Below are 16,977 nucleotides of genomic sequence, written 5' to 3' on the forward strand. Positions count from 1 at the left end.
AATAACACACAATTTAAAGTTAGGTAGATAATTGTTAGAGATTTATAACTGATTATGTAATATGGGCAAGACAGCGATATAACTATAATTTTATGGGAAAAAAAACCCTGCACATTTCCAGTTATGCAAAGTCTGAACATTTTCTTTGAATATTGAAAAACTTTATGATCAATTGAAATATTTGTCTGATCTAAAACAAGAATACAAGAGAAGATATTGCTCTTTTTGACTGTAATGTTATGTGCAACACACAAACAGGTTGTCAAAATGAATACAGATCCTACACCAAGATACTAAAATGAGAATCCAAACTAGATACTAATTTGTGCTGGTAAAATATTGAATTGAGTCTGTGTTAAGATAGAATTACATCTGTGATTATGGAGATGGCAGGAGTAGTACAGAAATGCTCATCTTCAGTCTTTTAAAAGCGTGCTGTTGTTTTTCGCTGTAAGGGGTGACAGTATCTCAGTTAGTAGAGTGCTGGTGGTTTGAATCCCGCTCTCGACAAAAGCATCATTGGTTGAGTGGTCAGATCCACTGACCCAAACATTGGTAGTGCGATTCCAGTTCTCACAGATGAATTGTTGCGTTATTCGGCAAGACACTTAAACCCCCTTACCCCTCCTGTCTGTGTACACTGGTGTATGCATGTGTGTGTGAGTCAGTAACTGGGTCCTTGATGTAAAGCGCTTTGAGTGACTTGAAGCAGTATTGCGTATCAAGCATTTCAACAGACAACATAAAAATATACAAAAGCAGAGACTTTCCCATTATATTCTAAAAACAAATATAAAAGTGTGTTACTGGCTGCCATGTGCGTAAACAGGCGGTGTCTTTGCTCCTGTCTATCTCTCCGAACTGCCAAAGCACTGCCAATCACTTATGTTAGCACTAAACCTCCATTTGACAGACCAACAATCTACCAACAACCTTCAGGGTACCAAAACTCCCGGTCTGTGTCCTCATGTGCCCCTGAACTTGGACAGCTCTCATTTGTTCGAACAGCCGCCACACACACACACAGAGGTCAGCCCCAAGACAGTCCATTAGTCTGAATTAAACCGCAGGGAGGAGGTGACCTTTGACCTGTCTACTGCCCCCTCCTGGCCCCTGTCCCTCCTTCATTGTTATCATTCTTCAGGACAGGAACTGCTCTAAGTACTTCGGAAAGCAGACCAAAACAAAGCATGGATTTCAGCCTATATATCCTATGTGTGCATGTGTGTGTGTATGTGCATATGTGTGTGTTGTGTGCGTGTGTAGTGAGAGAAAGCGGCCCCATAGATGGCTCAAAGGCTTGTTTGAACTGGCATTGTTTCCTGAGGCAGCAAAGAGAAAGCAGGCCAATGTGGATTTGACAACTTCATACTCTCTCTCCACCGAGCCCAAACAACTGACGAAAAATAAAAGTGATCCCGCATCTGTTTTAAGCTCTTTGTATAAAGTGAGGCATATAAGACAGAAATAGTGCAATCATTTTAATGATGGGATAAAAGGCCGAATAAATCAAATATTTTTTCATGTACAACGTTTGAGACAGTTATGGGATTTGGCGTAGCTATATTTGAACAAATTATACCTATTGGTCTTTTTTATTTACTTATTTTATTTATTTACTAATTTTTTTGCAACAATTCCCAAATTGTCGGTAACGACTTATTTTGGAGTACAATAAAAAAAAATGTAAAAACCAAAACCTGATTGGTTTTAGAATTGTCTTATCTATATTAGAAGTAGAGAACATGCCTATGGCAAAATAAAATAAACCTTTTCCTTTGTATCAGCATTTGTTTGATTGCGTTCTATTGCTACTTTAGACTTGCTACTTTAGACTGAATGCAGGAGTCATTATCTTTTACCTTGAGAAAAAGACTAACAATTAGCTAGTTCCTTAAAACAAGTGGTTTGTTTTAGAAATAACATGGTTTTGTGATTTACTTTTAAATATGGTCATCAAATTCTGTGCATACTTTGAATATAGTTTTATTCTGCCGGTGTATCATTTCAATAGTATAATTGATGATAAAATGCATGCCATCTCTTGCTCATGCATACCAGATGGATGCAGTCTTAGTGATGCTTGTGTCATGTGCCAGTTTCAACCCAGGAAAATGGCATATATATATATATAAAAAATAAAAAAAAATCTATCAATATGCAAATCACTGTACGCTAGGGGATAGTAAAATGGGAGAAGCCTGAAGGAAGGACATATCACCGAAGTTGTGTTTTGACTTGATTGATTGACACCCAAAGGTGCTGAGTAAATGTGACACATCCAGATCCACCTGTGCCCTCGTCTCCCTCTCCCTCTGACCCGATGCTGTTCTCTTCCTACTCACTTAGCTTTAGCTTCATGCAGCACATGTAAAGCAAGACTGTGATGCAAATATGATATTAACACTCAAGCATAACAATTGTGTAGGAGGAAAAACATAGACACATCTGACCAATCCTCTGGTAACACTGTGTGGGCTGCTCTGTATTGTTCAGTAGTGATTGTAGAGTGAGTGTACATGTATATTATCTTAATGTATGTCTTTAAAAGAAACATGAAAACACCAAGTACAGTATGTGATGAAAGTGTAACAGAGGTGAAAAAAGTTTCTAATGTTTCTATTTAGTAAGTAAAACACAGTCACTGCAAAAAAGCATGTGGAGGTAAATGGCAAGCAAATTACATTTTTCTCTAAGAAAATGTGTTTTATGGAGAAGCAAAAATCTTTTGTCCTCTGCCAAGACACTGGTAAAATCTCACAATGAGTATGTAATATACCTATAGCTTCAAAGTATGCTTTATTAGTGCAGTTACTGCTTATACTACTACTAAGCACGAGCTTTCCTATCACTGACTAATGACAATAAGTAAACTATTTGAACCGTTTCCATGAATGCTCACATTAAAATATCTTTATGTCTCCATTACAGACCAAAGTCTGCTGGTATTAGAGTACAAAGTAGCAAAAAAAAAAAAAAGATTATATTATATTGTATATATTAAAAAATATAAAATTGTATATATTTGATTTTATATATGATACTATTAAAAGCACTACAAATTACTGCCACAACTACACTGCAACTGCCACACACTTCTACTGCAAGAAGCCATTTTGCCACCATTATCAAACTTTTCGCTCGTCTTTTTAAAAATAATTTCTCTAACTCTTAGTTAAAACAAGTTTTACAAAACATAAAAAATCTTTACAAAAGTGCTTGTTCATTCAAAAGTATCAAGCCACAATCCCCCACCGTCTATGGCCCATTATTTTAAACTCAAACAGGAAAGCAGCACTACGCTGCACGTTAGCACATGTCCTGGCTAAATGAGCATATCTTCTCTACCTCTGGGGGCAGCGCATACTCACCACTTAACTTTAGCACTTAGCTGAGTGTGAGGGCTGTTAAGGTGTGAAGCCAAATCGTGATAATTACCGAACCTGCGTGTTTGTGTGTGTAGCGTAGCCATTTGTGTGTCAGTGTGTGGTTAAATACAGTTTACAGAGCATTCTCAGCTGTCCTCGGAGCTCGGCTGTAGAAGGATGTGACTAACAAGACCTAAGTGATGCTCCCTTCTGCAGCTTTTATCCAGCGCACAGTAATTTCAGACGGCACATCTCTCTACTCCTGTTATAGGCCAAGGTGCTTATTTAACACAAGTGGAAAAACATTAAACGTCACATGGTACTTAGGCTGAAACACAAAAGGCTGCAGGTTGGAATGTGTAAAGGGGGATGTAAAAAGTGTGTTTGTTCATGTAGCCATTAAAAAAACATGTATGTACCCGGATTGTCAAAAAGAATTGATACAAAAACTACTATTACTGCTACTAGAGTATAGACTTATTTGAACAGGTATCAATGCTGAAAAAAATTATATAAGATGAAGTAAGACCTTTTTTGAATAGTTTTTGAATTATGTTTGATCCATATCCGAACAAGTATCACATGTTAAACTTAAAGTAGTAGTACTCTTATTTTATGTTGAAACATCTTTCTATTGTCAAGAAAAGGTTTCTTGTCAGTGTGGTATTGTTCGTAGTGGAATGTAACAAAGTGAAAGTATTATTATACTTAAGTACACATTTTAGGTATCTCTACTTACTAAAAGCCAAAATCTGTCAACTGAACAAAAAAGTTGTAAGAGTGAAGACTGCACTGAGCGTGTAGTGCAGAGAGCATTACACTGGAAAAACTAAAGAGCCATTCCATAAGCAACACCATCACAAGATCTCCTCTGGACCCTTGTCTGCTGTACATCATCATCTCAACGACATTAACCACTCCTTTGAATATAGTGATGTCCAGGTCTTAGCCAGGGAAAAGAAATTGTTTGAGAGGGGAGTTAAATAAGCATTTTTGTTAGGAAAGACAATACTTCCTTGAACAAGAATGGGGGCCTTAGACATCATCTTTCTCCCACCTATAACTCCATTCTCAGACCCAAAGGAAACAGAGGAAACAAAGAACAATAGAGCTAGCCAGGATGCCAAAAGGCAAGGTAAGGCAAGTTTATTTGTATAGCACAATTCATACAAAAACTAATTCAAAGTGCTTTACAGAATAAGAAAGACATTAAAATCACTCAAATAAAAACATAAATAATCACAAATGATCATTAAAAAATTTACATTAAAACAGAAGAGCACAGAATAAAAGCCTTTCGGTCATATGCACAGCTAAACAGAACTGTTTTGAGACTGGATTTAACATTGTCAAAGTCGAGGATTGTCTCGCATCTTCGCATCGCATCAGGAAGACTGTTCCAGGTTTAGCTGCATAAAACTGAAACGCTGATTCCCCATGTTTACTCCTGGCTTAGTCCTGGTTTAGTGTTGGTTTAGTCCTGGTTTAGTCCGGACTCTGGGCACCAGCAGGAGGCCGGTCCCTGAAGTCCTCAGAGTGTGAGATGGTTCATATGGCTCTAACATGTGGGAGATGTTCTTTGGTGCTGGTCCATGGAGAGACTTGTTCACAAGCAGACTTGTAGACGTGTAGGCAGCACGGTGGCTGAGTGGCAACACTCATGCCTCACAGCAAGAAGGTTTGGTTCGATCCCGGTTGCCCAGGCCTTTCTGTGTGGAGTTTTGCATGTTTCTCCCTGTGTCTGGATGGGTTTCCTCCGGGTACTCTGGTTTCCCCCATCAACCAAAACATGAACGCCCTTCAAGACAACTGTTGTTGTGATTTTGGGCATTACAAAAATAAAATGAATTGAATGAATTGAAGCAGATCTGCTTTAAAGTCTATTCTCTGAACCACAGGAGCCAGTGCAGAGACCTGAGCACAGGACGCATGTTTGAAGTACTTCCTGGTTCTAGTCAGGACCCAAGCAGCAGTGTTCTGGATGTACTTCAGCTGTCTTAAGGCTCATTTGGAGAGGCCAGTGAGCAGGACGTTACACTAGTCTAACCTACTGGAGACAAATGCATGTATAAATCTCTCCAAGTCTGGTTTTGATAGTATACCTTTGATTTTTGCAATGTTTTTCGATGGTAAAAAGCTGCAGATATTATTGATTTGATGTGGCTGTTAAAGTTCAAGTCTGAGTCCATTATTACCCAGAGATTTCTAGCCTGATTTGAAGGTTTTAGAGAGAGCGACTGGAGGTGACTGCTGACACTTTCTCTATGTTTCTGTGGGCCAAAGATGATGACTTTAGTCTTGTCTGAGTTTAGCTGGAGAAAGTTGTTTTTCCTCCACACACTGATCTGTTGGATGCAGTGGCAGAGTGAATCCACTGGTCCATATTCACCTGCTGCAGTGAGACATAGATCTGAGTGTGATCTGCAGAGTTGTGGTAAGACACATTATTGCTGTGTATTAACTGGCCTAACAGCAGCATGTAGAGATTGAACAACAGGGGTCCCAGGATTAACCTCTGGGGCACCCCACATTTTAGGGACATTTTTATCTAAGACACATTTTCAATTTCAACAAAGTACTCCCTGTTTTTTAAATAGAACTTGAACCAGTTTAGTGCCGTACCAGAGATGCCCACCCAGTCCTCTAGTCTCTGTAAGAGGATCCCATGATCCACAGTGTCAAAAGCAGCACTCAGATCTAACAGGAGACTAAGACTTTTTCTCCATCCGTGTTCAGGCAGATGTCATTTGTCACCTTGATAAGAGCAGTCTCAGTGCTGTGGTGGGGTCTAAAACCTGACTGTAAAATATCAAAGGAGTTGTTCATTTGGAGAAAGTTAATAAACTGTTGGTAAACAACTTTTTTCGTAGACTTTGCCTAAAAACAGCAGATTTGAGAGGGGTTGGTAATTGTAAAATATTGTGGCATCGAGACTGCTCTTCTTTAGGAGAGGCTTGATAACTGCAGTTTTCAAAGCTCTTGGGAATGTTCCAGATTGAAGTGACATATTAACTATGCAAACGCCAGGTGACAGCAAACTGTTGAGCACAGACTTTAGAAATTTAGTGGGTAACACATCGAGGCAGCATGTAGATGAGCTCAGGCTGGTGATGATCTCTTGGACAGTTCTGTCAGTTACAGGTGCAAAGTCCGCTCTAAGTGTTTAGGTGGCTGGTGGGGTGCTATTTGCGTTGTGGAATTGAAGCCATTTTTAATGCCCTGAATCTTGTCATTAAAGTATACTACAAACTCACTGCACTTAGATGTGGAAATTAGTTCTCAGCAGAGCTGGAGGGTTTGTTAATCTGTTTACTGTTGCAAACAGGACATGAGAGTTGTTACTGCATCTTCAAAAAATTGCCAGAAAAATACCTTTGCCTTGTTCTACATAAACTGTGCTTGTACATGTAAATCTTTTCTCTGTAAATTTCATAATGAACCTGGAGCTTTGACTCGTTCCATTCCCGCTTGGCATTCCGGCACTCCCATTTCTGCTTATCTTCAACCATTTTAACCTTCATCGGGCCAATGGTGTCCAGAACATTCAAAACACTCAAAGTCACAGAGTACAACAAATCATCAACATTAGAATATGAGGCATTTCAAAGTGTATCATTTCCATGAACATTGCATTTATGTGTTTCTTTCAAAGAACTGCAGGACCAGTCGCTGGTTTGGGAATAAGAGACAAGTCAAAGAAAACGCAGAAATGATCAGACTGGGCAACATCCACCACACTGACATTTGAAATATTTACTCCTTTTGTAATGAGCAGGTCCAGAGTGTGTCCTCTGTTGTTGGTGGGCTTGCTGACATGCTGAGTCAGACCAAAGGTTTCAAGGACAGAACTGAGCTCTTTAGCGTTTCTGTCAAACACATTATCCACATGTACATTAAAATCACCAGTAAGTGTGAATGCACCCATCAAGAGTTGTATGAATATGCTAATCATGACCCAGGCCCAGTGCCCACTTAGTGTAGCTCAACAGACCTAGCCTGCATACAGAAACTGTAAACAATAGCTGTTTACAGTTTCAGTGTTCAGATAGATATAAGGCAGTGTCCAGCAGCAATCTGACCAGAACTGAAGAATGAGCAAACGTCCCCACTACTACAGCTTTTTTGTCCAGGATTTTACTTTTGGCTCCAAACCTGGATGACTGAGAGATTATACAGACCTGTGCTTACCGATTTTTAAATCTAAATAAAATATTTAAATTGATATTTACTTCACTGCATTTGAGGTATCTGTACTTTCTATTCCACTACATTTTTAACTGATTTCTGGACTGAAAAATAATATATTTTTATTATTGTTTGAGACCTGCTGAAAAGGCTGAGGGTTTATTTTTAACACGTTCAGAATCTGAGCGAAACAAAAGCATAAAAAATTAAAACAGCTACAAAATTATTGATTCAATTGTTTTTGTTGAACATAATTCAGATCTATCAAGATCACACAAAATCATTTGAAGCCTTATATTTGTACTCTTTAAGTACATTTTAAAATGGGTTAGGTTTAGCTGCTGATCTTATCTCCATGACAACGTGCTTCAAGGTACAGAGCCCCATGAATATGGGCACATATGCTCGCTTCACCTATACGCAGTGATATTTTCTTTCACCTGTGGCTAAATACACTGTGAAAACTGGATACGCTGGTGGTGGAGGAGAAAAAGCTTTTGGAAAAACAGACAGACCCAGGCTCACCTGCGCAGACAGAGGCAGGAGGAGACTGGCTGATATTAAATTGATCCAAATTGCCTCGTCATACAAATATATGTGATCCAAGCACTTTTTGCCCAATTCCAGGCACTTTTACTGTCACCTCAGACTGTGTAGGTCGCCGTGTTCACACCACACTGTCCCTGCTCCATAATGCGGGTGGAGCTGCCCTGAGAACTGTTTCCAGCACTATTTGAGCTTTTAATACAAATCAGATTGGTTCACACCAGCCCAAGTGCACCGCTCTCGGAGCGAATGCCTTTTTACCTCGCCCTAACTAGTGTCAGTGTGAAAACAACCTCAGATAATTAAATGTGACTATGGCTTGTGTTTACATGCACGTAAAATCTGATCAGCCAAAACATCTCGTATACATGTGTCAGTTCATCTGTGGCTTTTAGAATTCAGAGTAAAATTATTTTTAAGCAGATTTTTCTATCTTGTTGTCTTTGCTACATTATTTCCTACATGATAACTCACATCAAACTTTTGCAACTCTTGTGACTTTGCAACTGGTTGCTGTCCAAAGTCCTGTTTTAAGCACATAGTCCCTAGCTTCCCTAGCTCCTCCGTTCTCCTTAGAAGAAGTGGTAGTGATAAATTTCGTTGTTTTACATCACATTGACTTTTAAATGTCTGTGTGTATTTTTGATTGGACATGGACATTTTAAATTATTGAACCAGATAGTACATTGCAAAGTGCCTTTAATTTCTTTGCAAAATTAATGTATTGTATTGAACGCAATGAAGTTATTACAGTTACACATAGTAGTGGATTATTTCTGTCACTAAACACCGATAATTGCATATACATGCATGAATCCATACTAACGAAGTCTTATACTGTATCACATCTTTTGCATCTATTTCACTGTGAATTATAGCATTTACACATACACTATAATGTATGTCAAATTAATGTAAATATTCATATCCACCTAAGCATATAGGCAGTGTATCATAATAACCATGCCTTATCAAAGTCATATAATTCATTATATTCATGTGCTGTAGATTTATGCTGCTTTGGGATTAAGCTTTAAATCATAGGCACTTCTCATTAGCATTTCTGCATTTTAAGAGGTACAGTATTTGACCATGTGCACTACACTATATACATGGATGGACCGTGTGTCCTGTGTCCTTGGTAGGGGACAAGGAGATGTCAGTTGGGGTGCAACCAAGCAGAGCACAACTCCCAGGCAGACAGCTACTATACAGTGTAATCTGATAAAGTACTAAATCTAGAGCTGACACCCCTGGGCCTTTTTCTGCTAAAGTGAGAGGAGAGGAGGAGGAGATGGAGGAGAGCAGGCGGTGAACTTGACTTTGACCCCGGGGGAAGGGAAAACAGGGCCAGAGAGGACTAACAGTCACTCCTGGACTCCTCAAGTGCACTTTACTTTGATGTCAAATTTAAAGTCCATCTATGAGTTTGGGTAAACAGTTTGTGGTTACTTTTATTGACCATTTTCCTCTGAAAGTCAGGGCCAAAAGAGGACTGCTCTTTGTGACTGGAATGTGTGTATCCTCCTAGTGGCTGAACAATATTTCAAGATGTTTTCAACCAATTCAGTTTTGGGTAGGTACAAAACGCCAAGCCCAGTACAAGATGATAGGAGAGATAGTCTTTAATTCTTATTTTTTAAGATTAGTCAAGATAAAAACTAAACTATTTACAGACATCGATTAGGTAGTAGAGAGTTGTTGATAAGGTAACAGATACGATTTTATGTGGAGGAGACGGGTTCCAATTTTGAACTTAAGTTTTATAAGGGATTATCCACGCCCACTTAGTTCCTTCTCTCATTCAGAGAACAGTAGAACAGTGACAGAAACAAATGTTGTTTTTTCCACATAGTTCTCAACAACATCTTTGGATACAGTTGTCTGTCCCTAGGCCGAGATACTTTTTCTTTGCACTAGTGGGACATATTTGGTTAATTTTCTGTACCACAATGAGATCTGAGCCATAGAAGGTCATATTATCAACATCTATGTCTCAGTCTAGACACAAACTAACTACTTAAGTGTTTTATTTTGTTATTTATTTATTGCAGTTAATTTGGTTTTTGACAATTCCCACATTTAGAATACGCTTTTGGGGATAATTCTGGTTTATGGTTTGGTTTCAAATTATGATTTATCGTCTATATTTACTTCAGCAATATATCACATTTTGAATTTGTTATCTCAACAGGCTGATGTGTCCCTGTTTATTTCTTACTTATAGTTGAAATGCCTTTTAAAATGTACAGGCAATATTGTCCAGTATTTTTTTCTTAGCTTGTCAATAGCTCCATAAAATAAATTTTCTTAAAACTAAAGCTTAAAAAAAACACACACACAGGTACAGGTACATGCCCTTAACAACTGTATTTTAACAAACAGTGGTGTATATATATATATATATATATATATATATATATATATATATATATATATATATATATATATATATATATATATATTTTTTTTTTTTTTTTTTTTTTTAAGTTAACACTTGTTATCAAACTGAAGGAAGTGAAGCCAAAAGTCCAGTGCACTTGAACCTGTGCCAATTTCTTACTGTACTGGACAAAATACTGCCCTTGTTTGAGTCATTTTAGCACTCTTCTTTCCCAATAGCACGCCAGAATAGGACAATTCCTTGTCGTTCCAACAGGCTGGACTTGAGTCTTGCCTTGGGATTGAGTGCCTATAGTCCCCACTTGGACATTTCCAACGCACTTAACTTTGATGTTTGATTTGCGCTCCATCTTTGCGTTTGGCTTCACAGTAGTAAACAGTTTGTGGATACTGTTTTGAAGACCATTTATCAAGAGTGAGCCAGGGTCGAGAGCAGACTGCAGTGTGGCTGTCTGCTGCAGGTATTAGAGCCGTTTCCGAGTCTATCCTCCGGGAGGCTAAAAATGACACATCATCTCTCTAGAGTTTCACAAACACATTTCCATCCCTTTGAACTGCGCACCACGACTCAAGTCTGACAATTTGCTAACTATTTGATAGCGTGTCATGTGGCTCGTTAACTAGTCCCACGATGACTCAATATGCTATTCCTATTTGACGTGGCACTATTGTTTTGTAAACCTAAGTGCTCCTTAGTACGTTGTCATTGGCTGTGTCTGAATGTCCACACTATTCTCTACTTAGGGCACCTATTTAGGGCCAATTTCAGTGGTGTTCAAATGCCCTCTTGGTGAAAAAGTAGTGCACTAAAAATTTCCCACAATGCACCTTGAAAAGTATTGGGCATCTGTGGTCACTAGACTGGTCAATATAGACCACAGTGCATTGCAAAATAGATAGACAGAACATGACTGAATGTAAGTAGAAAGAAGCACTGGTTTCTCGCACTGTTGATGCCTGATTGTGAATAAAGCACTTGCTTGCAGCTTACATTAGGTTGAACTGTTAAAAGAGTGAGTATTTCCACATCTTAGACAAAAATTTGAAAATCTAGTCCATTTACGTGAGATCAGACTTGCCAAAAACTTGTGCGGTTATTATTGCTCCATATATACTTGTGTGACCTTTTCTTCACCCAGATGCCAGAGTCACGTGACCTGCAAGTAGCGATCTGCATGTCCAAATCGCGACTGACTGCACTATAGAGTCCACTAAAGACTGCGGGCTGTGGAGTGAACGAAGGGTCAGGGGCAAGGATGGATATTCAGACCATTGTATTATTTGTCACGCTGTCATCTGTCAAAACCCTATTTTTTTTAATGGGGTGGCAATGATACAGAAGATGAAGACAAGAGGGGGATTTGACTAGACTGGTGAGGGGCTTCTTGTTTCTTTGACGTACACATTTAGCTTGCAGACAGATTGCCTATGCCAGAAACTTCAAGTGCATTTTGAAAGAGGGAAATCGATCACACTCAAGTAATGTCTTCGCACGATGAAGGCGATCATTAACTTTCAGGGCTAATGTAAATCATCTGTCAATTGATGGTCACAAAACAGCTCTCAAAGATGAATCAAAGTTAATAGCAACTTTGTATAAATGAGATTGAACAGTTCTCCTGACCTCTGCAATCATACACTGCTTACAGACTATGTGTCTCACTTTCTTCATATTAGCATCAGCAGTGTTTAGGGTGTAGTCGGCAGAGAGAAACAGATAGAATAGCTGTACAGATGAAATAGTAAACATATGGTGTCGTTTATATAGCGCTTTTCTACCTCCAAACACTCAAAGCCATATATAGCAAGGAACCATAGACAAGTGAATGCAGACTTTGGGGGCGGGGGTTGAAATGTCTTGCCCAAGGACACAACACTTGTCTTGTGTGGATGCTGGAAAAACATTGTCGGCATGTGGGCCAGTGGATCTGACCGCTCTACCAACAATGGTTATGCATGGAGCGGGAGTCAAACCTCTAGCCTTCAAATCAGAGGATGAGCACCCTACCAATTTAGCTACTGCCGCCCCGAGAGTCACGAGAACATGTGAAAAAAGAGGATGCGATTTGTATTGTGAGTGGCAAGAATGGAAGGATTAGAAACAAATACACCACAGTGACAAATCAATAGTTTGGAGATAAGGTCAGAAAGGCTAGAATTAGCTAGTATACACAGGGGGTGCACAATCAATAGGATGAGTTGGGTTCTCATAGTTTAAACTTGAGATGGACGGCAGGTTAGAATGACACAATTTGCCTTAAACACCATAACACAGATAGGCCTGTTTTGTTGTGCTTTACACCATACCATATTGAATCAATAAACATAGCAACATTTACACACCTCATCAGCAGAAATTATTATAATTTTTTATTATGAAAGTAAAAAATTGTGGCGTTATTCAATCACAAAGGAGCGACTATTATCAAAGATATATATAAAAAAAAGGTTAAAGCCACAAGACAATTTTTCGGACAGAATAATACTCTACTTCAACATGTGGGTTTTCTGTTTGAATTCTAAAATAACGTGAACCCAACCTATTCATTTCTACTTCCTGTTTTTGAGGACTTTCGACCATTCAAAAGATAAGAAAGACTATTGTTAATTGCTATGGTAACGGTGCTAGATTTTTATCACTCTAAAACCCATGAAAAATATTGTAGTGTGCAGGAAACTTAGTGAAAGACCAAAGAGGGGGTTTACGGGAATAGTAAAAGAAGAGATTAAGGTTTTCTTGTTTCTTTTAACCAGGTTTTAATACTCGTGGCTTTGTCTTATTGCTTCTTTGTCTTAAGCTTTGCATTGTGACTGCTTTGATTGTGACTGCAGCACTTTGGCCAGCTGTAAAGAGCATTATAAATAAAGTCTGTATGTAAGCTGGGATGAAAAAGAGGTCTAGGGGAAGCCTAATGGCCATCCTGAAGTTAGTCGGTGTGATAGGAAAATTCAGATGATTCAGAGTTGACGCAGGCGATTCACAGAGGGACCACCTGAAAGGACAGCACGACTTTTGCAGCAGAAACCCTATAAGCAGAACGGACATTTAATTTCGCCTCTACACTAAATCAATTGGGTATAGCGAGTTCTCCCTCTCCCTGCGGCCGCCATGTCCCCATCTGATATCTCTACATATCCCTTTAATCAAGTTTGCGATCTTGTCCATATGTGATGTAGACTGGGAGCATAAAACACTACAGTTCCCATCGGGCCTTATGTATGATATTTTGTATAATTAGACAAAGTAAAAGTGTTTTGAGGGGGGCTTGGTGTCACGCTGTTTCAACTCTCATCTCTATCACTCAACGCACGGTAAGCAAAACTCATTAAGACAACTCCAGGGATGGAACTGGAATCAAGGCTCGCTTTAAATACTCTCCACAGCATTAGAGCCAAGGATTAAGAATAAATGTGCTATAAATGCCAATCAACGCTCAACAAATGGCCTGGTTTTTTCATGAGGCATCATTAGCAGATTCTTACATGGGTTGGACACACAAGAAGCAAGTAGGTTATATGTTGGCTGATCCTAGCTAGGGTATACAGGCAATTAAGATTTGAAAAGGAGTTAAGAAAGAAATTAATTATGTAGTGGAGTGGATCTGAAATGTGTCTTGGATCAATACATTTCCAGTATGCATGGTGAAAAATTAGGGTTGATATCATAGCAATTAGTGATTCAAAGCATAGGCCTGTCACGATCATTACTGTGTATATTCCTTTGCACTAATAGGAACTTGTTGGTAATTTTTTGGCAATATGATAACATTTAAGCTAAAAAAAGATGAATAAATCACTTCTGTGACTCATTATAGATACAAACTAACTACTGAACTGTTGCATTCTGCTTTTTATTCATTGCAGAGTGTGTTTTTTTAACAATACTGTAGCTTTAGAGGAGGGTGGGTGGATGGGTGGGTTGGAGGGGGTAATCCTGATTTAGGGTTATTTTGTCACTGGAATATACTTGTTTATCGTCTATGTATATCGTCAAATCGTGTTATCGAGGCAGGCCTTTCAAAACAAGACATTCTACAACATATATACATCGAATTACACAAATAACAGCAGACTGAAACCTTAATAGATGGCTGTGAATTTACCCCAAAATTTGAAATTTCATCATCAGCGTGGCTAAGTCTAAATAAGCACATTAAAACCTCACATATTACATCTTCTATATTTGAAATGTCAAAAGGAGCCTAAAATAAAACATCGCTACAGACAGTTCCTTCATCCATCAGTTATTAATGTCATTAAGATTAGCTAAATGTCAATAGAAGGGCCCTTACTACAACATTTTATGATTGATGCTATAATGTTGTTTCCTCATCAAAAACATACCCAGAGTAGTGTTTTGTTTCATTCCCACATGTTAAACACACAACCCTGCATACTGATACTGAGTTCTTCTCTCAAACAGAAAACACTCTGTTCCACCTTGTGATGTCATGTGGTAATAAAAGTGCTCCACTGTGTTTTTAAACTCCATACACCTTCATTTTTTTTTATTTTATTATTATTTTTTTTTTATGGACTTATTTCTTTTGATTGTTTTTTCGGTTTGTGTTGTATTTTAAACAGGGCACCCATGAAAAAGAGAGCCCAAGTGCTCTCATTGGGTCCCCCTGTATAAATAAAGATAAATAAATAAATAAATAAATAAATGGAGTCATTTGGATTATTTCAGCCCTGGAATAGCCAAAATCTACTAAACTAAAGGTAAAAGGAGCCGTTAACTACCACTTCATGCCATCACAAGGTGGAACAGAGGATTTTGAGCTTTGGAAATGTGGACAAACTAATAATAAAGTGTTACTCAAACATGTGTGAATGAAACAAAATACAACTTCGGGTATGTTTTTGAGGTGATAATAACATCATAACATGGCTTAAAGCTCATAGGAATCCATTTTGCATAATATAAAACCTTTAAGGTAGTGCCATGCCTCGCCCACATTTGGTCGATAAGTTTTTATCTGACCAAGATTTTCTTTATTCAATAACACAGCCCTACTGACCTATTGTAACTTATTTTTATACATTTAAACGCCCTTACCGTCATCTGCGTCCTCCACAATAGTGACTTTGGTGGTGGAGTAGTGAGTGCCCAGTCTGCCCCCTACAGGCAGGGACAGGCTGACGTTGAAGCTCTCCTCTTGTTCATATAGAGAGTCGTCGATAATCACCACGCGGCAGTGCTTCTCCCTCTGGCCCTTATCGAAGCGCACCATGCTGCCGTGCTCCTCGGGCCGGGAGATGTAGTCTGAGTAGGACAACACTGTGGTCGGGACAGTCCCAGTGGCAGAACCTAAGGAAAATAAAAAAGATCTTTACAAAATTTGAGAAGTTCAGAATAGGCACATTTTGATTCACCTTTACTCAACCAGGGAAAATTAGAACAATTAAATAAGTCTATTGTACACATTTTAGTGATAGAGGAAACCTATGCAGACAGCGTATGAACAAGCAAAATAGCTTGGAGTAGGGTTCAGTCTTTGGAAAAATAATTTGGATAATTTTGTGTGTTAAATGGTACCAGGGAAGGATTAGGCTTATTTACAACATTTACCTTGTCTTCATTTGATTTTAATGAAAAACTAATAAACGAAGATTAATCAATATGAGGAAAAATCATGAAAATTCTCAATCTCTAACTCAAACAAACTACGTAAAACTATTATTGAGCTAATTTTCAACATTAAAAAAAACGTCTGTCTCAAATAGGACAGTGGATTATAGGGTACACTTTTATTTAATACATCCAAATTCAAGTCACCGAGCACCATTATGTCTTTTTGTGACCTTTAAGTGTGAAGTGACTTTCAGGTGGAGCTGTATTTCATTTAATGTCAGAACATGGTGTGAAGTCACATCCCCTACTGCGCCTTGGAAAACATTAACCTGCGCTGTCCTCTGTTGTCGTTTAACCTTAATCAAAGGAGAGCCTTCATTTGGCTAATCCCTGGCTCTATAAAATATGATTTAGTCAAAATGTGAGACAGGACATGACCACTGAACACAAAATGGGTGATTTTGCTAAACTAGTGGGAGGTATATAGAATAGGGCTGCATGATAGTGGAAAAGATTGAGGTGTGCAATATCACTGTTATCGATACTACAATATTTTACTTTTTGACACAATAATTTTTATAAGTCCAATTGTGCATGCCTTACTTTACAAGTCATACTCAAAATTAAAATAAAAACAAATAGACAAAATTGACAAAATCAATGTTAAATCAAGGCTAATGCAGTACTTATATGTTGCTGTTATAATATATCGCTTATTGTATGAGCCAACATTTTGAGCCAACATTTTGAGCTAACTATAAGCCAGCCTTTGCAATATTCTGCAGCTCTAATACAGAGGTTTTAGTGAGGAAATTTTGGAAGAAAAGAAATTACAACTTGTTCTTGTGACAATAATCTTCACTGTTCTGGATGTTCTTGGCAAAAGAAGAGACAGAAATA

General features: G+C 38.4%; 1 protein-coding gene across 2 annotated transcripts in view; it reads right to left on the minus strand.

Annotated features, from left to right (window-relative positions):
* The window catches only part of LOC117381361 (FRAS1-related extracellular matrix protein 2-like), a 105,052-nt gene that overhangs the window by 22,800 nt on the left and 65,275 nt on the right, over nt 1-16,977 (minus strand). For both annotated transcript variants that reach the window (XM_055226753.1, XM_033978318.2), the window contains exon 6: nt 15,562-15,813. In XM_055226753.1, coding sequence (XP_055082728.1) covers nt 15,562-15,813 — 252 coding nt within the window. The remainder of the gene's footprint in view (nt 1-15,561; nt 15,814-16,977) is intronic.

The sequence above is a fragment of the Periophthalmus magnuspinnatus genome, chromosome 14 (genome assembly GCF_009829125.3).
Source record: "Periophthalmus magnuspinnatus isolate fPerMag1 chromosome 14, fPerMag1.2.pri, whole genome shotgun sequence".
NCBI lineage: Eukaryota > Metazoa > Chordata > Actinopteri > Gobiiformes > Gobiidae > Periophthalmus > Periophthalmus magnuspinnatus.